The sequence below is a fragment of the Sycon ciliatum genome, chromosome 2 (genome assembly GCF_964019385.1).
Source record: "Sycon ciliatum chromosome 2, ocSycCili1.1, whole genome shotgun sequence".
NCBI lineage: Eukaryota > Metazoa > Porifera > Calcarea > Leucosolenida > Sycettidae > Sycon > Sycon ciliatum.
Window position 1 is genome coordinate 29,797,661 of NC_088644.1, and position 23,848 is coordinate 29,821,508.

The following is a 23,848-nucleotide window of genomic DNA, read 5'->3' on the forward strand; positions in this document are numbered from 1 at the left end:
GTACGGACTACGTGACTGGCCCTTACCATTATACTACAACGAGTACAGTCATGATTGTACAGTCATGTACATACTCCCCCCCCCCTACACACACTATACTCACCAGGAATTGTATTAAAAAAAAACACACACAACACGGTGATTGGGGTATGCATGGCAGAATACGCATACATCTTTACGGTTCTACACGGTCGACCATCACGGCTAAATCGTAAACATTTTAGAAAAATCATGCCGTGATTGAGTAGCTGCAAACTTATTTCTCCTTCACTAGGTGGCGAGACTGGGTTGCTAAAACGCTGGACACAAGAATTAGATCTCTCGCACTCGGCAACCCGCATTATCAATCACAGGCTACTGGTGAACGGTCTACTAGCACAATCATTATAACGTTGAGCGCATGCTATGGCGTGGGCAGGCTAAGAGTAGAACTTTTTGTCAGATTGAGTGCAAAAGAGCCAAGCGTTGACCGCCTGTGTCTATCTTTTAATTCTAAAATTCTCCGGGATATTTGCAAAGGCGGTCATGTAGAGTACCAGTGATACAGTCATGTAGCAGAATGAAGCAGGTCCTTAGCAGGCCAACTTGTATTTGTACATAATGATCCTGAAACCTTGTGAAGGAGAGACATGCTAATGAGGTGTTGCCATCAAGGGCAAGATCCTAATGAGAACCGGTGTTTATGTGAACATAGTCACATACATGTACCTTCATATTCTTTGTTTCCACCGGCCGCTGCCAGGTCACGGTTCAGTTGCATTTGCTTGGCATGCAGCTTGGTTTCTGGCAATGGTGCACGACCAGCGAGGGGTGCGTCTCTCAGCCAGGCAAAGACAGTAGCGACATTTCTGGATCTGATTGGCTATTTCGCTCGTCGTGACACTCAGAAAGGCTCTGGTGAAGGATGTTGCCAAGGATCCTGCCGCTTGTAGAGTACTGATATCCCATGCAGTGCCTGCCAGGTTCAGAGCGACTGTTGTGTAATGCCGTTTGGTGTGTTGATAGCTTTCCACGCCTATATACCCCCGCAACCTGGTCATGTATGTACCAAATATTGCCTGATCCAAGTAAGCCACTTTATTCGAGGCCATACCCATTGCATTGCGGCGAATACCGTGTGCTCGAAAGCGCTGATCAACGATAACATTGAGAAGTGCACCTGATCGACGAATGAGTCTCTTGAACACAGTCCGTGTGAGTGCCTTGCCTGGGCCGTACACATCACGATCTTCATCAGTCACCAAAATGACGTTGGTAGCAACATTAGGGTGTTTCAATCACAGCATGTTGTCTCCATTGCTGTTGGTGAGGTTCTGCAGTGCGTATTTAACTGCCAGGTAACCATCCTCGATGCTTCCATTGGCCGAAAGCTGATTGATGACATGTGAAAAGGAATCGATTGTGAACACCTTCGCTCCAGCTGAGTTGGCAAATGCGCGTGGAAGAACATACCTATCGTCTCCATTCGGTAAGACAGCCCGTCCATAGCCAACTAAGGCATAGTGATTGCGCAACGTGGAGTTCACACCAATGCCTGCGTACTGCAGGTAACGCTCTAGCTGAGGAACCATGCCGCTAAGCCATTGATGGGACCTTTCCATGTTGGATGATTCATCAGCAACGATGACAATATCAGCGGCTGTGTTTCCTTCGGTGTGGATGACAGCTTTCTTCCTACCAATAGGTGAATCATCACAACCTGCATCAACACAATGACAATGACAAAATTAACAGAAAGTTCGAGGGAGAGATTTAGTGAGAGGTTGAGAGAGAGAGAGAGAGAGAGAGAGAGAGAGAGAGAGAGAGAGAGAGAGAGAGAGAGAGAGAGAGAGAGAGAGAGAGAGAGAGAGAGAGAGAGAGAGAGAGAGAGAGAGAGAGAGAGAGAGAAGAGAGAGAGATACATTGAAAGAGACATTGAGAGCAACGTTAAGAGAAAGAATCTTGAAGTAGAATATGTGGCTGCAAATGAATGCTCTGCCACTTGGTGCATACACACAGTCCTTTTGCGCAGGTATGAGTTTAATCTTCAACAGTTAAACTGGCATTCAGGAGCGGCATTCCACCATCCTTGGCTTGAAAGGTATAGTGTTTGTGAATGACAGTATAGAGATACCTTAGAGCAGTACATGATACTCTATCAAACTCTGTGTGCAAGACTGAGGCATTGCAAGTTTCTGCTTACTTGTCCCAGTGTTATCAGTGACAAACTGCCATGAAGATGTGTCAGTGAGACCTTGAGATGGAGCTCCACCATCCACACAGCTCCGCGTTCCTATGACCACTCCTGGATCCAGGGTGATAGCATACCTCTGACCCATCTTAAGCCTCTCCGGAATGAAGAATGTCAATCGGTAGTGGCTGTCATGTGTCGGGTGTCGTTCAACTATAACATCCCGGGTTGAGGGTACAACGGAAAACCGCTCAGTTGTGCTGGAGCCATTGCCGGCAACCTCCAGGATGCGAATAATGGCTTGGCTGCTTGATATGACAACCTGGGTGATACAAGATGAGGACAGTAAGCATCGCAGAGCCAATTTGGTGCTATGGATGCAGCGCAAGTTGGCGGTTTCCATGGTTCTGTTAGAGCTAGTACACCGCTGGGCTGCGACTTTGGCAAAGCATCTCAACTGATGATGTGATCGCTTTTAAAACCTCTATGGGTTTTTCACTTTTGAACAAGCGTATTCTTCATTGTGGATAGTCTGCCTACGCACATGTGTGTCAACCCATAGGTCTAGTAGATGCTATTAAAAATGAGCAATTGCCTCAAGTACTGTGAGCTGCATAACGTTCAGCCGATTGTTGGTGGCATACCCGTATTAATGTTCCCTATTTTCGAGAGAGGAGCATTGTGTGAATATTAACAGGCGTAAACGTGTACTTCAACAGTATGTGCATGTATGCTGTCTCAGTGTAGTGCTGCACGAACACACAGATGCCATTCTCAACTTCCTGGGCTGAGAAGTGGTGACATGTTAGTGCGGCAAGCGTTATGCACTCTGAAAACTAACCTTGTGTTGCGGGCAGAAATCCAGGTTTCTGACCAGGAATCGAGAAGCAAATTACATACCGGTAATGGGTATGCATACAGTCAACTTTGCGTATAACGACACTCCGGGGGCAGGGTATCAGAAAAGTGTCCTTATTTGCGAAGTGTCGTTATACCCGAAGTCTCATTATAATTATGTATACAGTTAGACGGGACTTTGCTCTGGGCATGGACATTCTGTCGTTATTCGCGAATTGCCGTTGTATCCGCAGTCGTTATTAGCAGAGTTGACTGTATGACTATTCATTCTTCACTTACTGCTGCTGGTTGAAGTCGACTGAGAATGATGGGTAGTAGTGAGGAACTGTGGCTGATGTGGCAATGCTGGGCTGCGTAGTGCCAGGAACAATCTCTGGTGAAGAAGCTGCAGGATGAGCAGGCGTGTAGCCGGAAGGGTTTGGGAACGGGTTTCCAGATGGGGGTCGGGGGTGTACCCCGGTAGGGTCAAGGGGGCAGAGCCCCTTGAGGGGGTGGTCGGGGGCAGAACCCCGCCAAAAGCTTTAGGGTATCTTCCAATTCCTAGCTCTTGAGAGGCCCAAACTGCGACTTAACATTACTACATTACTACAATTTGTTGTGGTTCATTCACATCTAAGAATTCTGCATTAACATACAAAACATGAAAGAGAACTTGTACAAGGACCGTAGTCATGGTAGTTGTCCAGCTAGTTGGTGCAGACGAAGCACTCGTGAGCATACAATGTAGTTTCACACCGCGCTCAAGTGCATGCTGCACCACACTGTCATTTTTGTACTTCCGGTGAATGCATACTGTAAAGCGTGCAATTTTCGCGGCGTTTTTAGTTCGCGTTTTCCGAATCCGGACAGGTTTGCGAGGTTTTAATTTTGCGATTGCAGAATGGCATTCTTGCTAAACCTGTGGCATTCTTGCTAAACCTTTCATGGATCTCCTTTTCGCGCTGTCTAAATTTCGCGATTTCCACGCAGTCGCGAATTTCGCAGAAATTGGACCATGGCAATAATTTCACGGTTTACATTATGCATGTATTCAGGAGAGTTCCTCAGTATACTGTAGCTTTCAAAGGTTTCGGTGTCTGCGATGCAACCGCGGATTGGGTTTCCAGGCAACCTGGAAACACTGCCGGCTACGCGCCTCATGAGAATAAAAGGGTGGAGGGTGGCGTATGCTGAGACCAATGTGATATGAATACGAGGCATAGCATCAAAAATCTACATGCGTATCTGCGTATGTTGCTGAAATGTGAGCCACTGACATGTACTGCAATATGCACAAAAACGCACACAAACAAAGCGGCACACAGGCATACATTTAAAATCTTATACATGTACACTACACAGGGGCAATCAGAGGATTGCGCCACCTCAGCCTCAAGGAGAAACGAGCATTAGAACCGCTCAACCGCACACGGAGCAGTGGACAAAAAAATGAAGCAGTGATAAGCATGTAATAGAACGGACACTTAAACTAGTGAGCTTACCGCCTGCCATGAGTGTTACACACCGTAGCTCTGTTGTCTCCCTACAGGGGAGTGTAAGATATCAGAACACGTACTAGTAGTGATATGAAGACATGGTTGGGAGAGATGTAGAGCGCATCCAGAAGCGAAAACAGGTAACATATCTGACCGGTCATAAGTCGACATTTTAAGACCTAAGCTAAACTAGGCACTCAACCGGGCTTTAACCACCATTTGCATCGGCCCTGGAAACAAAGGCCCCAAATAACTATAAACTGCGGTAGTCAAGTGGTGTGCTTCACTGTCCGAAGAGTGCTCAGTACCCATGTAGGGCAGAGCATTGTACACAAGAGAGATTGGAAGCTTTGTGGACAAAGCTTCCAATCTCTCTTGTGTATAAACTGCGGTATACATTTTGGCCTCACGATGTCAACACTTGTGGATGACATTGTATTCATACTCTGTAATACAGGAATCACGCTCTGGCAGCTGCTGAGTGGGGTTGAATTTCAAGTTTCAGTTGAATGAATCTGTGCATTTCTCTCTGTGAACCGATCTAGACGTCAGCCAACAAGCTCAAAATCACACACCATCTTCTATGTATACAAAATAGAAAGGACCAAGGAACTACAAGTTCCGCTATACTGTCCACTAACACCACCAGTCACTAAATAATCAGCTCATGTTATAACATTGCACAACATTAACCGACGGTACTGACATTCTACAACTAACTGGCTAACAGCTCTAGCACATCTTTTTATGTTATTTCTATAACTTGGAACCTTCCAAGTCGGAAGGCTGTTGGAGTGCGCGTCCAAGATGTGCTAGAGCTGTTAGCCGGTTAGTTGTAGAACGCCAGTACCGTCGGTCAGTGTAGTGCAATGTTGTAACATGAGCTGATTATTTAGTAACTGGTGGTGTTAGTGGACAGTATAGCGTAACTTGTAGTTCATTGGTCCTTTCTCTTTTGTATATATTAATCCTTGGCTTTCCATCCGAGTCTATCTTCTATGTACATGTGTATGCTGGCTTCTTACCAGTTGTGGTCGGTAGCCTGGAAGCAGAACAGGTGTGGTCCATACTGTTCCAGCGTGGGCCTCCAAGAGAGCTGCATCTTTCCAAAGTGCTCTCCATTCTCAATACCACTGACGATCCTACTTCTGTCCATGCCGACAGGCTGGGTCACCCTGAATGACGATATCCTGAGAGCACAAGTACCCTCATGGAAACAATTTATTTACACACTGAGAAAGCGGAACAGTGTTGAAACTCAGAGTTTCACACAAAGCGATCCTGCTTGGGCAATTGTAAAACAATGATAATGATAGCAGAATGGGGGAAAATCAGCTCCTTTATGTGGTGGAGGAGTGCTAGTGGCACAAATGTAGGCTCTACACACAGTGGATAGTGACGTGGCATAATCAGTTGGTAGTACGGTTCAGGTGGTTGCAACACCGGAGCTCTCCTAACCCTGGATGATTGTAGTAAGGGACACTGTTTGGAACACGGCGTTCCACCGCCGTGTGATATGCTGTCAAACTACAAACGTGGCATTACTTGCATGGCTAAGGTCGCAGGACATACGGCTCGCAGGTACACTAGCATGGTCCTGGAATAAGTAGGTTATCACAGGCCTGGTTCACTGCACTGTCAAGCCAAGTTCCGGTGAAAATGGCGTGGAATAATGAGGTGGGAGTTGTCCGACTCACGGTGAGCGGCAATATCATGGGAAGGTCCGGTGTAAGTTGTCTTTCGCTGTATAACTTACACAGCACAATATGTAGGGTCCCAGGTGGAAGGTGTGGAACAATCAGGAGGTGGTTGCTTATGGTGGGTGAAGATTCAGTATACAACTAGATGGCCAATGTGTGAGTGCTCCTACCCACATGACTGTGCAAGGAACAATTTACTTGTGGATACAATCGCTCGGTATAGCATGCTATGGAGTGTGCGTGCGTGTGTGTGTGCGTGTGTGTGTGTGCGCGCGCGCGGGCGTGCGTGTGTGCGTGCGTGTGTGTGGTGTGCCGGTGTGCATTTGCTCGGCAGCAAGATATCGCCCGCCACAAGTGCATCATGGAACGGCGTAAACCAGTTCACCAGCAAGCCAACAGCCGCCAGTGCTCCCAGTGTCACCGATGGTTTCGGAGTGCGGGTGGCATTGCAGTCCATCGCTGTGCCCAGTCCTGTTCTGCACCGCATGCTGCCAATGCCACAAGCTCTTCACCTGTACGCCTATGTATTCGGAAACCGTGCTGTACCGCTCACTGTCCCATTTGTGAACGTTGCTGTAAGTCAATCCGGGGCTTTGCTATCCACAACTGCAACTGATCCACCAGGCGCCCAACTGCTGATGAAAGGGACAAGTTCCAATTGCAATGTCCGAATTGCCAGAGGCGTTTCAAAAGGCGAAACGACTTAGCCCGTCACCAACGCTCATGTCTCCTCTCCTCTCCGTCTCGCTCAACGAGAAACACGTGACCTACATGGCAGTGTATACCAGGACCATGTGTGTGTGTGTGTGTGTGTGTGTGTGTGTGTGTGTGTGTGTGTGTGTGTGCCGGTGTGTGTGTGTGCCGGTGTGTGTGTGTGTGTGGACATGCACATACATGTATGTGTGTGTGGGGGGTCAAGGGGGGGGGGGGGTTGCATCGGTGAGAGAAGTTCTAGAAGGCCTTGTAGCATACTTACTTGTTGACTGGCGTGGCTTGCCTAGCTCTCAGCGTGACTCGATACTCGGTGCCTGAAGGGATGGGAATGCAGGTCTTGTTCTCAGGGCTTGGCTCCACAAGTTCAGGATGTGAGAAGGTTCCTGGCGGAGGGGTCTGTACATCGAGCAGGAACTGGAATGAGATTTGACTCAGAGGTGCACCGTACGGGTCACTCGGGGGGAAATCTTCCAGTACAATAGAAACCGCATGGTAGTAGCCAGGTTCCAGTGTCGGTGGAATCCACAGTGTGCAAGGAGCCTACTGACACATACACAGACACAGACACAGACACAGACACAGACACAGACACAGACACAGACACAGACATTGTCTTTAGTATTGTATCAAGATTGACTAGTCTTGGTCTTGAATTCGGAACCGGGAGTACTTAAAAGTACATTTCATACATTTGTCCCTGGTGACGTTGAAACAACACACTACAATCTATTCTATATTCGTTAGCTCAGGGTGTTCAAAAGGGAAAAAGTCCGAGTAAAATCATCGCCAGTCAATGTACTTACAGTCCATTCAGAAAAAGATGATACCGTATATTCTCTATTATAAGCACAGATCTCCATTAGCACGGTCTTGTTGGAAATCAATGCGGCATGCATGATATCTAGCATGTATTTCTTCTTGCTCTGCATGGATGTATTGGTTGAAAAAATATGAGCACGGTCTCCAAAATAAGCGCGGTCTCCAATATAAGCACGCGGTAGAGGGGTGTTGAAAAAATATATGCACGGCGCTTATAATAGAGAATATATATAGTATCCTAGCTTTTGGGCATAAACGGGTCAAATTTTGAGTTTTCGTCACAATTATTTTGGCGATCCCCCATGGAATGCTCTTCCAATTGTGTTTTTGAAGTCTATTTCTCCAAAGAGCAAGCCATAACAAGAATAGGAGTTCGGCCAGGTTTGGCCCCCGAAGCACTGAATTGGGTAAAAACCATGAAAATCCAGGCCGTTTACTCCACTTGCAGAACAGTCCATTTGCGGGTCGAACCCCAGTTGAGGTACCTTTTTTGGTCCCTTTTTCAAGTTTCGAATCTCGCGGCACTGCACAGTGTACCACAAAATCGCCACACACGGGAGCTCTCCAGAGCTCATCTTTTTCTGAATGGACTGTAGAAGTAACTCTCCCATCTATTACCCCTTTCCTTCCTTTTTCAGTTCTAATGCTATTATCATTCAATGACCTCTTCAATGATGGTCCTTTATCACTGTCGTTCTCTCGCAAAAAAAGCAAGGCTTTTTATTGTGTTTATTTTGCCCGTACAAGAGGCCTGTTCCGGGGGATTAATTCCATGTTCTGACTTTCTGTAGAATGTTGGTGATTCAATTTTCATAGAACATGAAAATCATAAGAGCCGAAATTCTTTCCTTGAAAAATAGAAATGCACGTATATTCAGCTTCCCTACCGCAATTAATTTGGCATCATGCAGTGGAGGACAGATGCCGCCACATTCATCCTGACCGTAGATGTTAGATGTGCTTCCCCATCTGCAGCGTACAATATCTCCGTCAAGATCTTCGACGAGCAATGACAGGTTGCGTTCTCGTCCAGACCAGATTTGAAAGATGGCTGTCTGATCTGTGGATGGTGCATAGTTGATTTTACCTGTGTCGGCACGCCTCATCAGATTCATTGAAGTGAGGAGAGTATAATTCTCTCCACCATACCGCCGCAAAGAATCCATCCAGCAGCAGCTACTGAGACTGCAGCAGAAAAAAAACAATTGACAGAATAACCTTTCCTGAATCCTGATGTCTTTCTACTTCATATTATGCATAATTTTCTTGAATATTACACAAAGCAAAATCAGAGTCGACAGCATACTGATATAGCCATGAAAGAGCATGATACTGATGATGCTACTCTACTGAGCAAAATTCCTTTCTGTATGCCTGAAAGTGCTTTTCTTTTTAAAAGGTGCTCAAGCTCCTCTGCAGCCAATTCATAACATGGAAACACTCAAACTATTGTCAAAGCAAGTGGCCTGCAAATCTGTACGATTTCAATCTCAAACAAATTTCTGGCCCTGGGCAGTCATCAGGATTGAGGGGAAACTCGTGAGGTGGGCCTACATGTATATCATACAACACAGGTAGGAAGAACTACGTCATGCATGACGGAACACCAGCAGTGAATGAATCATTCTAACAAATATTCCGGGTGTCTGTCTCCGTCTCTGTCTATATGTTGTCTGTCTGTCTGTCTGTCTGTCTGTCCGTCTCACTGTCTGTCTGTCTGTCTGTCTGTCTCTCTGTCTGTTTGTCTGTCTGTTTGTCTCTGTCTCTCTTTGTCTGTGCCTCCGTCTCTATCTGTCTCTGTCTCTCTGTCTCCCTTTCTCTCTGTCTCTCTCTATCTACCTGTTAGCTCCCGGCTAATGGAGTCCCCTCACACCAAAACACAAGGCCGGTTTTATAGTATTGAATTATGGAAGTACAACAGTGTAGACAAGAAGGAGAACAGGACAACGACAACTCAAGACAGCTAGAACAGAACCGGAGCATGCGCTCTTCTATGTGAGTGGCTCTCATCGCCAAGGGGAACGAGCGGGAATTACGAATAGTGAGTATGACATTGTACAGGTCGTAGCATAAATACACCTATTACACTGTGCCCCCCTAGCAAAAATTCACGTCCACGGGAATGAACGAAATACCTAGGAAACAAACAAAAGAAAACAAACCAAATAATAAACTCAGTCCAGGACATAGTCAGCTAGTCGAGCAGGTGCAGTGCGAACACGGCCAGAACGACGAGAAACAGGAGAAGAAGTACGGAACGGATCAGACGACGGCGGCTGTAGCGGCGGAACGCAGCGCGGCAAATCATCATCGGGCAGTGGCAATGTAACAGGACCGGACACAGTTACAGCTTTCTTGAGGCGATTGAAATGGACGGTACGTTGAAACCCAGGCATAGATAAGGTATACGACGTAGGACCATTCACACGAACAACACGAAACGGACCGGACCAATAACGGTGGAACTTGGCAGACTCGCCGGCATGAATCACCTTATCATGCAGCCAGACTAAATCGCCAACGACAAACGAAGCACCACTGCAGTGAGCATCATACACTGACTTCTGGTGACGATGAGCAGCAGCTAATTGATCACGAGCAAGAGAATGAGCCGGAGCTAAACGGTCACGTACGAGCTGAACATAGGCGAATGGGGAGAGCTCGGGAGGATCAGGAGGAGGAAAGACCAGATCAACAGGCAGGCGAAGCGAAGCACCATACAACAAACGGGAAGGCGTAAAACCAGTACTACTGTGTACAGCAGCACGGTAGGCGAGAAGAACAAGCGGAAGGTGAATATCCCAATGGACATCTGTTGGGCCAACAAAAGCCTTCAGGTGATGGATCAACGTACGATTGAGGCGTTCAACAAGTCCATTGCCCTCGGGGTGGTAACTGGTTCTAAAATATTCCGGGTCTCTGTCTATATGTTGTCTGTCTGTCTGTCTGTCTGTCTGTCTGTCTGTCTGTCTGTCTGTCTGTCTGTCTGTCTGTCTGTCTCTGTCTCTCTTTGTCTGTGCCTCCGTCTCTATCTACTATCTATCTCTTTCTGTCTCTAGCTCTTTGTATCTGTCTGTCTGTCTGTTTGTCTCTGTGTGTCTGTGCCTCCGTCTCTATCTGTCTCTGTCTCTCTGTCTCCCTTTCTCTCTGTCTCTCTCTATCTACCTCTGTCTCTATGTGTCGCTGTGTGTCTCACTCTGTGTCTCTGTGTTTGTGTCTCTCTGTGTCTCTCTTTTTGTCTGTGTGTCTGTGTGTCTCTTTCTGTCTCTTTCTGTATCTCTGTGTCTGTCTGTCTGTCTGTGTATAAATGTCTCTTTGTCTCTCTGTGTGTCTCTCTCTCACACATGCACATCACAAAAAGGTGGGCGAAACGTGTCTGGAAACGAGGCGTGGGGAGTGGCGGAACTGTGACAAACAGATGAGATTATGCCACTGAACTGTAATTTCTCTACGACATTGCGCTGTCCAGTATAACAATGGCGTAAGCAGTTACTTCATGTCAACAGGACAGGGTATAGGCAGCAGGAACAGCCATCTACATGTACGTCGTAATCCCACCACTCCTCAGTCCTCACACTGCCTCATTTCCAGGCGTTTTGAGTCACGTCATTGTGTGTGAGTGTGTGACAGACGCATCATTGAATGATTGTGTACTTTTGTCACGGTATGGCGTAGTTCATTCCACCTTGTGTTGGATGATATGCATGTACATGTATGTCCACCTCACGAGTTTCCCATAATACTGATCACAGCTCCTGGCTGCAAATTTGACCGAGAAATCGTACTGTTATACAGCAACATACCACTTACGTTGGTGATGCTGTGGTGTTTCCCATGATTTCAAGTCATGTACAATGTACAATGCACACACTGTATGCGTCCGGTAAAACTACTACTAGAGTTTAGACTGTACTGCAGTGTAGCTAACCTGGCGGTAAAACGAGCCGGTGACCCGTTGAAGGTGTACCGGAATATCCCGCCGCCCTGGGACCAGGTGGCACCTGGCACCGAGCTGAACTCTGTGCAGTAGTACGAGAGCTCTGCAAACGTTCCCGAGCATCCTTCCTTACAGCTCAGAACCTGTCCCTCAGTACTTGGCCCCGGCAAGCGAACCATGTTATTCCGAATCTGATCAGTGCACATTGTTTGGTTTCTTTGCCACGGAAGTCCCCAAGCGATTCGGAAACTGCATTCCACCTACAGACAAGCATAGCATGATACAGGGGCTGCAGTGCAAACTCGCAATCTGGCAATGAAGTAGTTGAAGAACATCAGCGCTCAATACTACTATTACATGTACTAGAACTATCACCAGCACTGCCCGTCACCATCATCAGTTTGTACCTGGTGCATTGTCAATGCATGCTGTGATGCATGGTGTGTGTGGCGCACGGTATGATGATTGTGATTGTATGCTTGCAGCTTGGAAATACAAGTGTGTTGGTATGGAGAGCGTGAGGGTCTACATATACATGCATTTACTGGAAAAATAATAGAAATTGCACTCTATCGGAAAGTTAAGTTGGAATGGAATCATGCGGGTCAGTGCCTCAGTGGGCTGGTTGAAAGATTCTGGTTGAAACCAGTCTTGCCCAAGTAGTTTCAGTATCCACAAACTACTGTACTTTTACATTATAATTCTTCAGGAACAGCAGCGTTCTGCAACACCAATGTTCTGCAACACCAATGTTCTGCAACACCAATGTTCTGCAACACCAATGTTCTGCAACACCAATGTTCTGCAACACCAATGTTCTGCAACACCAATGTTCTGCAACACCAATGTTCTGCAAAATGTTCTGCAATACCAATGTTCTGCAACACCAATGTTCTGCAATACCAATGTTCTGCAACACCAATGTTCTGCAACACCAATGTTCTGCAACACCAATGTTCTGCAACACCAATGTTCTGCAATACACTGCAACACGGCAATTGTGTAACACTATGGCCGATACTAGGAAGAAATCCAGAGACAGGTGCGGCGCAATTTGAGCTGGTTATAAGCTTCAGGCATCATCTTGTGCATGCATTGTTAGCATTATACATGTAGATGTTATACACACTGTTGTGAATTCCAGCAGAAATCCAAGAGAGCTCGATACCGGGAAGGTAGAGCCGTGACACACTAGTCAGAACAACAGATGGCTTGATCAGTCACAACTTAAAGTTTCATGCCATCTCAGGCACTCATCAGGTGATATGAACATCAAGAAAAATAATCCACTATTTAAAGCCCAGTATGGCGGGACAAGGATAACAGAAAGCGCTAGGGGCGCTATCAACTCATATCCGATTCGGTGTCATAGCCAGTAAGGATCGCGGTACTAAGGTGATAAAGGTGATAAAACTGAGCTGGCCTAGCTAGTGAGTTCCGCGGTGCAGAGATGATGATGGTGACAAGGCGGCAGAGAGCTATCAACTGGCCCTACTGCCTGGAGGCAGGGTGCCGAGAAGATTATGTTATCGGTGTTGACAGCATGAATTTATTTTGATGTCGACATTTGGATATCAACTCCGACCGCTTGTTGAGGCTCGATCTCCTGTCGGCAGTGATTATTCTCGCCTTCTCCTCGAGGCACAGGCTGCATCTTTTTGTTATGTTACTGTAGGCCTTGGCCTTCTGAACCACTCGCCACTTGATGTCGTGCGTCTTGCCATTATCTTTTAATTCCCACACATGCTTTGAGAGGCCCGTGGATTTGCGGTATCCAGGAAGCTTGATGGATGTCTTGTGGTTCCCGTATCGAAGCTTGAATGGAGGCTCCGTACTGCCAATGTAGGTTTTGGGCCCATCGCTGTGGCCATCACTCGACACCTCCGCCGCGTAGACTATGCTGGTTGCTTGGCACGCTCCGTTGAGAGGGCACTGGTCCTTGCGACGGCAGTTGCACGGCTTGTCCGGTTCCTGGACGCACAATTGACGCTTATTGTGGCCACTGATAATGTGGGCCATATTCGGCAAACAGGAGTAGCTCACCTTCACATTGAAGCGGTTGAAGATTTTGTTCATTTTGGACCCCTTAGGAAAATGCTTGTCGATCAGCCGGAGGAAGGTGCCGGCGATGTTGGTCCAGACACTCTTGGAGTATGGCGGGTTAAACCACACCACATTCCGTTTCCTTTTTCTTTTTTGCTTGCTGCCGTTCATTGCAGCAGGTGGCGTTGGGTCAATGTACTTGATGTTGGCAGGTAATCCGCTGGCCGCTAATGCATTGCGATATGTAGGGGCAGCATCGGCGAATACGCCGCTGTCGGCAGATATGCTTGAGACACGTCGAGCGATCATATCAGGGATGTTCCGTAGTATGGATGGTGGGTGATTGGACATGGCGTTGACGTAGAGAGGTGCGTCTCCAGGTTTACGATACGGCTGGAATTTCCCGGTGTCCAGGCTGAGCGTGACGTCTAGGAAATTCACTGTCGAAAGATTAACGTCGATAGTGATTTTTAGATCATACTGCTTGAATACTTCGATAATGGACTTCCTCGTGCGGTCGGCAACTGGCCCTGGTGCGTTTTTCAGCACGGCAAGGCCGTCGTCTCTGTAAAGTCCAATCCGGCCTCGTCGACGTGCACAGACAACTTGCTCAATAGGAAAGCACCGACGAGCTCACATATCTCTGCTCCATCGTACGATCCCATCGCCACGTCGAAGTTGCATTGTGCGTTGTTCTTTATCCATGGACGGCCGCCCTGGAACAGGGGTGACCTACGGGAGTGCATGATGATGTCGATGTCACTTAAGCAGAGCCACTCCTTCATCTGCTTTGACGTTGTTGACTTTTATCCAAGCATCACCGAGCCTCTCCTCCGGTCTGCACTGGCATTTGCTGAGCAGTTTGCCGCACTGACCCAAATGGCCACAGATGGCCACAGCGATGGGCCCAAAACCTACATTGGCAGTACGGAGCCTCCATTCAAGCTTCGATACGGGAACCACAAGACATCCATCAAGCTTCCTGGATACCGCAAATCCACGGGCCTCTCAAAGCATGTGTGGGAATTAAAAGATAATGGCAAGACGCACGATATCAAGTGGCGAGTGGTTCAGAAGGCCAAGGCCTACAGTAACATAACAAAAAGATGCAGCCTGTGCCTCGAGGAGAAGGCGAGAATAATCACTGCCGACAGGAGATCGAGCCTCAACAAGCGGTCGGAGTTGATATCCAAATGTCGACATCAAAATAAATTCATGCTGTCAACACCGATAACATAATCTTCTCGGCACCCTGCCTCCTGGCAGTAAGGCCAGTTGATAGCTCTCTGCCGCCTTGTCACCATCATCATCTTTGCACCGCGGAACTCACTAGCTAGGCCAGCTCAGTTTTATCACCTTTATCACCTTAGTACCGCGATCCTTACTGGCTATGACACTGAATCGGATATGAGTTGATAGCGCCCCTAGCGCTTTCTGTTATCCTTGTCCCGCCATACTGGGCTTTAAATAGTGGGTTATTTTTCTTGATGTTCATATCACCTGATGAGTGCCTGAGATGGCATGAAACTTTAAGTTGTGACTGATCAAGCCATCTGTTGTTCTGACTAGTGTGTAGATGGTATACATGTACATGTAGATGGATAATAATAATTATTGAAGCACACGCACAACAGACAGTGGTGGGTTGTGGTTGGCTTAGGGAAGTGAGACTGAGGGCGGAGTAACTAGAGACTGCGAGTGCGTGTGCTGGGTGTGATACCCAAACCGGGAGGCGTTGCAAAAGCACGTGACTATGGCAATGCGTTGGGTAATTAGGGTGGCACCGTGCGATAACCAGAATTTCTCGTGACGGTAAGAGAGGCTAGTAGTTACGGAGAGTGAAAGGCCCTACTCCCTACTTTACTAGTTGATTGAGTACCATAGTGTGTATAGTATAGTGTATTATGGTAGAGTGTTGGTCATGATGAAGTTCATGATGAAGTTCATCATGACCAACATGTGGGTAGCGTGGGAATTGTAACAATGGCAGGGAGAGGTGGGGAAGTGAATCCGCCCCGAGGAGACAACTTGCAACGATTTGACAATGAAGCAAGAAAGGAAAGCGCAGCAAGAAAGGCAACAGGGTATGACTGAGCTTGGGGAAAGTCCCTAACAGGGGCGTGCTCGGCCCCCCAACTAGGGGGTGCACGGGAGCCGAGGGGAGCCCCCCCCGGCAATTTTCTGCAATTTGTTTGCAACCTTTCTTGAATTTTAGAGCATATTTGCATACGATTGAAATTTTTGGGGGGGTGCACGTGCCCCCCGTGCCCATCGCCGAGCACGCGCCTGCCTAAACAGATCACATTGGCAGATAATGGGTGTGCTAGCGGTACCAGAGTACTAGTATGAGTGTAGTGCGTGTGACTTGTGAGGAATGCAGAGTTCAGGCACAGTGCGAAATGTACTGAGAGATTGGGTGTGCGTTTGTTAACACATTTAGCAGCACAGCATTACAAACACAAACTGATCATTTCCTGTTCGCCAGTCCACCCAGTTATGAAAAATTAATTTTAAGATGATAACTGTGGTAGTCATGATCTTAAAAAGAAAAGAAGGAGACACAGTCAGGAGAGGGAAAGGAAGCTGTGTTGCATCGCGGCGTTTCGAGTTATACATGTACTAGCACATGTACACGATCATCAGGCAAAGTGGCCCGAAACAGGCAGCCTGAACATAAGGAAGAGCGAAGCGAGGAAGGGAAAACAAGGTGCAGATGATAGCTCGTTAAAAAAAAATATATGACTTGTATTGGGAGGCAATCAGCAGTGCCACCCTAACTAATACTTCCTTTGTATTGCCTGTATAAAAGTGAACTGATAACAAGTAGAGGCCCCCAGGCATATTGCATGTTACATTCAGCCCCAGACGGGAGTTTGCGGACTAACCTGAACATTCCCGAAGGCATCGAATCCTCCATAGCTCTGTCGATCTGGCCAACAGCTGACACGACCGGCGAGGAAATGGGTTCCATTAGTTACCGCCACCAGCAATACCAGCCACAGTGCAGTAATGTGCAGGGCTTGGTTTACCCCACCACCCATCATCTAAATATGTTGCTAGGGAACTACAGCAAAGCACAAAGCAAATGAGCACATTCTGCACGAAATTACAAAGAGTTTAATTTCTCTTTTGGCGGCAGCTCTCAGAGCCTCACAGAAGTAGATATACTTGTAATGGCATCAGCAATTTGGACTGTGTTCGCATATCTGTGAGCGGGTTTCCTGGACAGTACTCAGCCTGTCCAAGGTATGCCATAGTAAAAGTCTCTCCCGGCGGCATGTCTCGACCATGCACTGTACACCATCCATAAACATTCCATATGTCTCATCGTTGCATCGCTGCCTTGCTGCTTTGTGCCGTCAAATGGTGTGTGTGTTTTTTGTAAAAAAAAACAAAAAAAACAAACAAAAGAACATGTCCCGTGGGCTGCAAATACCATACGGTGGGTAACAGTCTTCACATGTGGACATCAGCATCAAGCCTTCAAGGGGAAGCAAAGCATAGTAATCAACATTCGCCGTTACTACACTTTCCGTAATTATAGGGCATGCATACATCTTATACCACATGGCCTGTGAACAGCTAACAGTTTGGCTTGTGACTTGATGAAGCTAGGAAGTGCTTATCAGGCCGGAGTTTACTGCTTGAACAGCCACAAATGTCTCTATCCTGCATATAGCATAGAGCCTGTGGTGAAATCTGACAGCTGTGAATTTCACAAGCCCTGTAGAAGTCAACAAGCACCATCACAGAAAAGGAGGTAGTGATGGCTCATGTCTAATAATTAAGACACAATTAAAATTGGTTGGTTGGCAGCTGGCACCTCTATTGCTAAACAGGTGCCTGCATGGTGCACGTTTTGAAGCAAATTCATGTCATCAAGATGGTTCCATGACGCACGATGCACGATGTAATACCCAGAGGCAGTCCACAGAAAATTCCATATGCTCCTTCGTCGGACTGCTTTCTTTAGAAACCATTATTTTGCTACTGATCTGTCTTGACAGGCAGCAACGGATTTGACATGTACGGATCACAACTAGTTGCCAAACCATGCACTTTAGTACTAAGCCGGTCTGAGGCTGAGACTCTCGCACTCAGTGTGCATTATAACTAATCTAAGCGCTCCATATTGTCATGTGATAACAAAGTATTAACAAAGTACTTATTCTTTTTTAAAGGATTTGGAGAGCTTCAAATTTCAAAGGATCACGGTCGGGGAAGTGAACTGTCTGAAAAAAATGCCAAACCCACCAGGACTCGAACCCTGGACCTTTCTTGCCCGGGCTCGAGTCCTGGTGGGTCCGGCATTCTTTCTGGCAGTTTTCTCCTTTCAGGCAGTTCACTTCCCCGACTGATCCTTTGAAAGTACGTATTATGTAAAATTATGCAGTTCATTCATTGGAAGTCTCTCCTCTCACTGCTACCAAATACATGTACTACTGGTATCTCCTTACATCATGTACGTCAGTATAACCCACCCCTAAGGGATAGACAAATCTGTCCTATATCAGAGGTCAAATGACTGGAAAGGAATGAGCAGGATCTTCAGAAAAGTATGTTACACGTACTGTATATCCGGGTTACTTTATACCCCGGTAATGATGGTTCACTGTACGTCTTTCACTGTAAATGTGGGTACACTTGTTTTTACACACACGCTCTTTGCCTTCGGCGAGCCCTCTACGGACGGTGGATTAATCTCACATGGTACACTTATCGTTATGCAACTTGCATTCGCCCAGCAGATATTATGAATTTTGGGCCATAATCTCTGGGTCCAAAGCTACAAAGCTCGCGTCCAACGGTTCAATCAAATCCTCTTCCACCAACCTGGCATGCTCCCACCATCTGACTGTTATCAAATCCCCCCCCCCCCCTCGTCAACGAGGGCAGTGGAAACTTTGTCCAACCCAAAAAACTGACTTGATCTGTGCTTTTGCCACCTCCAGTATTTCGGTTCTCTCGTCGCAGCACTAGAACCTCTGACCTCAAAACGTTCTCTCTCGAAGTGTACTGCATGAATGATAATTATACCCTGCCTCCCATGCTGGTCGCAGGTACCAGAGCCTGTCTACAGTTGTGAGAAGGTGCTCGCTGCAGGCCATGGCTGCCAGGCATGATGGCAGACGAGGTTCGTGAAGTTAGTTCATATGGTCGCAAGACCGGTATCCCACCCACCGCTCCCTGGTTGCAGTCAGAAACACTACTTTCAACGCTGTGTGTGCTGCGGCTTGTGATAGGCTGTCATGTGATAAGCCTCTTGTACGGGCAAAGCAAATTAATGTGCTTACATATGACACAATATTAAAATACAAAAAAATTGATCAAAACCAAGAATCTGAAGAAAGACCCAATCCTGTGTTGCCATATCGGGAATTGAAAACCAACACAAATCTGAAGAGAATGGCAAGTACAGACAATTGGCGGTACAACAAAAATCACCAAACGTAAGCACTAACAATGTTGAAACAAACATCGTACCTGGAGCCCTGGACTATCAAACAAGTCATGTAAATAATAAATAATAACATTGTATTAAAGGATTTAGGTGTTACGTACATGTGTATAGCAGTTTGAATGTCTGGGTAAACATAACTAAGTCTTCATAAGTGTAGCACTTTTGGTAGTGTTGTGCCCAGCGCGAGCTTGCGACTACTAATACTTTTTAATAATTAGAATGATTATACATGAATATTGGGTACTAGTAGTTAGCTGGTTTGGAGGCGACGACGTTGCTAATGACCAAGGGACCACGAGGTGTTTGTCGCGCTGGAAACGGAGCGTCTCGGTGAGTTTTGTATCTCTAGCTCTGGTGATGTTTTGGCCTGGGCCTGGGCACCGCTGTAACTAGTACAATGACATGTATAATAAGACAGTGGTGTTCTTCAGGTACGATCGTTCGCAGCCTACTCAAGCTCAACAATCAGACGAGGGTGAAGTCCCCGAAACACTGTGTATTGAGTTGGGAGTGGGGCTTTCTTGCACGTAGTCGTTAATTACCGAGTCGAAGGTTCGATGGACTTCCCCTGCGCTCTGGAATCGGAGACTGGATGGCAGTCATGAGTCAGTCAGGTGTCATGTCAAGTAACCGGAAAAGCGCGAGCTCCGGCATGCAGCAACCAACTACTAATACTAGTATGTAGTCGCGCTTCCAGGGATCCGGGAGTCGTGAAAATATTTTTTCTCCCTACACGTAACTAGCTTTCTCTTACTAGTCTTAGTTCGATCATCGCTTTATGACGTGTTGGTCTTCGGCGCGGAGTCTCTGCATCTCGAGATCTCGACCGTAGTTGTGCGGTGAACCGGTGTCGACGTGATCGACAATGAAGAAAACAGCCGGCTAGCCGCTAGCCGTCATTTCGGGCTGTTTCCTTGTTACGATACAACGACGACGCCAGCACCTTGAGCACGTGCACCGGGAACTAGCCAATTCGAAGAGAATGTCCGACATGTGCAATCCCAGAGCTCGGTGGCTCCCTGAGCATGAAGTGTGCCAGTATATAACTGTGGTTCCAATTGCCGTCGAGCCTGAAGAGCCTGAAGAGCCTGAAGAGCCTGAAGAGCGACGACCAAGCCACCTAGCACATCCTCATCGGGAAAAGAATTCCACTCCGTCGACGGTGAGTTTCGCAAATTTTCGACGGCTTCACATCCCTAAAAATTTTCACCGACTTCTTGTTGACCGGGGCATATGGCATGAGTGCGTGATGACGGCTTGCGTATCATCTATGCTCCGATTTGCTGCAGTTATCTAACCCGGAGGGAAGGCGTGTGTTGAAAGACTGCCGCGGGCTTCAGCCGTGCTCACAACGGTAAGAACTAAAATCAAGACCAGTGTGGTAAGGCTCAATCCCAAACATTTGTTAGTTACCAGTACACAAGAATGTGACACGCTCGTCTGTTGAGAGACTTATCCCTTCTCTCCCGACTCAATTGTGAGGTGTGCATCAGACACTAGGATTTATGGGCGAAGTTTTGGCCCGCTTATTCGAACACCTTTGCTTGATGCGCTCCTCAACACATCCGGCCGGCCATGTGGCCGCAAATCTGGCTAACTAACTACTTCACTTGTACACTAGTGATGCACCAGTAGCAACATTATGGTGAATTTGCGTGGGCCTCTTTCATTTTCTGAAGCGGAATAGCGTATTCGAGGAGTGCTAGCACGAGCTCGTGTGAACCCGGGTGCCTCTTCTGATCTCTTTGGCTTCTTCAGGGAGAGAGTCGTGGGCGGGTCTAGTTTTCTGTGCAAACAGTGCGGGTCTTCTGTCACTTCATCTCTGCGCCAGTTTCTTTCTTGGGGTTGAACGAGGCCACTTGTATGCCAGCCAACCTTTGAAAACCTGAGACCGGGACAATGACATACCTAGGTATGAAAATGTATACAAATGGAGCTGTCAGGCATGCAACTAATGCACATTTGGGTGCCTATTACCACCCTCGATATCGGGACGGTCCCGTATTACCACGGCCTCGATATCGGGACGATCCCGACCAAACCGGAAGGGTTGGCAGGTGTGTACTTGGTACCATGCAGGCGCGGACAAGAGTCGAAAACCTTACGATGTCTAGAGAGCACAGCACACAAATATTGTAGAGACAACATAACTGCGAATTTAGAGTGAAAACAATCACCTTTGCTCTCTCGAAAGGAGTTGTGCTGTACGAAATGAATAAGACCACACGAACTCACCCTGATGCTGCCCGTGTAGTAGGCCAAACTCACCCTGATGCTGCCTGTGTAGTAGGCTAAACTCACCCTGATGCTACCTGTGTAGTAGGCTAAACTCACCCTGATGCTGCCTGTGTAGTAGGCTAAACTCACCCTGATGCTGCCTGTGTAGTAGGCTAAACTCACCCTGATGCTGCCTGTGTAGTAGGCTAAACTCACCCTGATGCTGCCTGTGTAGTAGGCTAAACTCACCCTGATGCGGCCTGTGTAGTAGGCTAAACTCACCCTGATGCTGCCTGTGTAGTAGGCTAAACTCACCCTGATGCTGCCTGTGTAGTAGGCTAAACTCACCCTGATGCTGCCTGTGTAGTAGGCTAAACTCACCCTGATGCTGCCTGTGTAGTAGGCTAAACTCACCCTGATGCTGCCTGTGTAGTAGGCTAAGAGAAACAGGCCGCCCTACTCCTGTGTTTGTGTTACGGATGTATTACTTTGCAGAGTGTGGTTTTGTATGCACTCCTATAGGCCAGCAGTAGATTCCAGATCTTGTGTGGAATGCCAAGCCTTTGGCACTGTAACCCCTTTTTGGCCGTGATAAGGATCAAGAAGCAGATGCCTCACTTTCTACTTTGAAGTATGTGGTGGTAATGGCTGGAATAGGGCTGGATTGTAGCTCAAAGCAGTCCTAGGGCTGCATGCAGTGACTTGAAGGTTGCATGCTATTCAGAGCTGTATATACACCGTCTCTGTACAGGCCCTGGGGGGATTATCGGATGCATTCCGTCACGTTTTAGGCAGAGCATGTGGAGCCAAGAATTCGGTTTTGTTACATGTAAACAGCCCAGATAGCTTTCACATTGGACGCACACACAAAGATCAGCAGGAGCAGCTGTTTGGCAGCTCGACATGATACTTTCTGCACATTGATGGCTTGAAGCCCCAATGGTTGGGCACTTCCGTGAAGGAGTGCGAGAGCCCTGGTGGAAGAAGTGCAGGCTATACTCTTGTAGCACGAGTCATACATGTAGACTGGGGACAGGCTACAGTGAGTAGGGTTTTTGCAGATATCGGTCTGACTCGCGCATGTCAAGCCTGTTCCTGCCTGTCAAGACTGCGCATACAGTACACTTGCGTGCTTCCTCCATGTCCAGACAGCGGAGTATAATCGTATTCATTGTCTGCAGTGTAGCTGTGTAGTCTATCTGAACGGCATTTCTATCCATTATGATGAGACTACGTTCCAGATATGCACGTTGCTGGAATGTTTTCAACGGTTTTTTGCTTAGCAGCTATAGCCGGGTTCAGGCCTGCTCCATTCCTGTGGTGATGGTTCTTGAAGGCTAGCATGGCAGTGATACTCACGGTTGTCTCTTTTCCGAGAAGCTGTCAGCTATTTATATACAGCTGTGGCTTGTAAGAATTCATGCTGTCGCGCATCCTCCAAGTTGCGTCATGCCAGGATCTGAAATGCTACAGTCCACTTGTGCAAGCTGCATGGCATACCCCTGCGAGGAACTGTCTCTGAGCTTGAAGTGCACAGCCATACAAACTCCGAAGTCCATAATTGTATACATCATTTATTTGGATAAGTTTTCTCGGTGCCCGCTGCACCATTGCACAGCAAGTCGCACTCAATGAGCCACACATGCTGTGTTTGTTGGTATCTTTCCTATCAACCGTCTAATATGAGTAACACGTGTAGGAGCACAGCAGATATTGTACTACTACAACTCTTTTCTAGATAGCAAAATTCGGTCTCCACAGTACAGTCTTCGATCCTGATCATCCTATTCCTTGCTGCTACATGTACATACCCGAATGACCAGCGGTGCCATGGTTCGAGAACAAGAGGATTCCAATCTGTTTTTTTTTTAAATATTAAATATTTGAGCCGAAAAGAAAACCAGCTGAACCAGGCCCCTGGGAGGATGGGTATCAGGATACAACCATTGTGTTAACTTCTCTCGACTCAAAATGCATGCATTTTGGCTGAATCAAGCCCAAGCGAAGTTGTTGACAAAATTCAACTGCACCGCACCAAGCCGCACATTGGTTGTGATCTGGGTTTCGTTTACTTGGCTCATACCGCAGGCATGCTCTTATTGGATGACTCCAAGCCAACACTCATGTGATCTGCCAAAGGTTCCACTATACCACGAATGGAGATGTAGCTCAGCTTGTTATGTTATAGCAATAGCATAATAGTCCACTGACATTGCGAGGGAACTCCAACCAGCTACTTTGCATGAGTGAGCACAATAGTGCTTCTATCCGATGATGGTGCAATCACTACTGAGTTGTGAGGCAGATGTGTTGTTTTGGTCTGAGCTATTTGGAAGCCTGGTTGGTGGACTGGTGCCGTCAGGTTATTGACATGCATGATCAGAAAGGCTATTGACATGCATATCCAGGAAGGCTCAGATAAGATGCGTCTGGGCTATGACCAACCCTCGGTTA

General features: G+C 47.2%; 1 protein-coding gene across 1 annotated transcript; it reads right to left on the bottom strand.

Annotated features, from left to right (window-relative positions):
• Window positions 1–150: 150 nt before the first annotated feature.
• LOC135809616 (uncharacterized) lies at window positions 151–17,060 on the bottom strand. Its single transcript, XM_065323000.1, has 9 exons — window positions 16,871–17,060; window positions 16,602–16,780; window positions 11,665–11,933; window positions 8,624–8,921; window positions 7,180–7,457; window positions 5,529–5,693; window positions 3,308–3,413; window positions 2,183–2,492; window positions 151–1,699 (listed from the first exon to the last, which is right to left on the bottom strand). Exons 2-9 carry the CDS (start codon window positions 16,758–16,760, stop codon window positions 1,278–1,280), a joined length of 2,007 nt encoding a protein of 668 aa, XP_065179072.1. The 5' UTR covers window positions 16,761–16,780; window positions 16,871–17,060; the 3' UTR covers window positions 151–1,277.
• Between the last annotated feature and the right edge of the window lie 6,788 nt (window positions 17,061–23,848).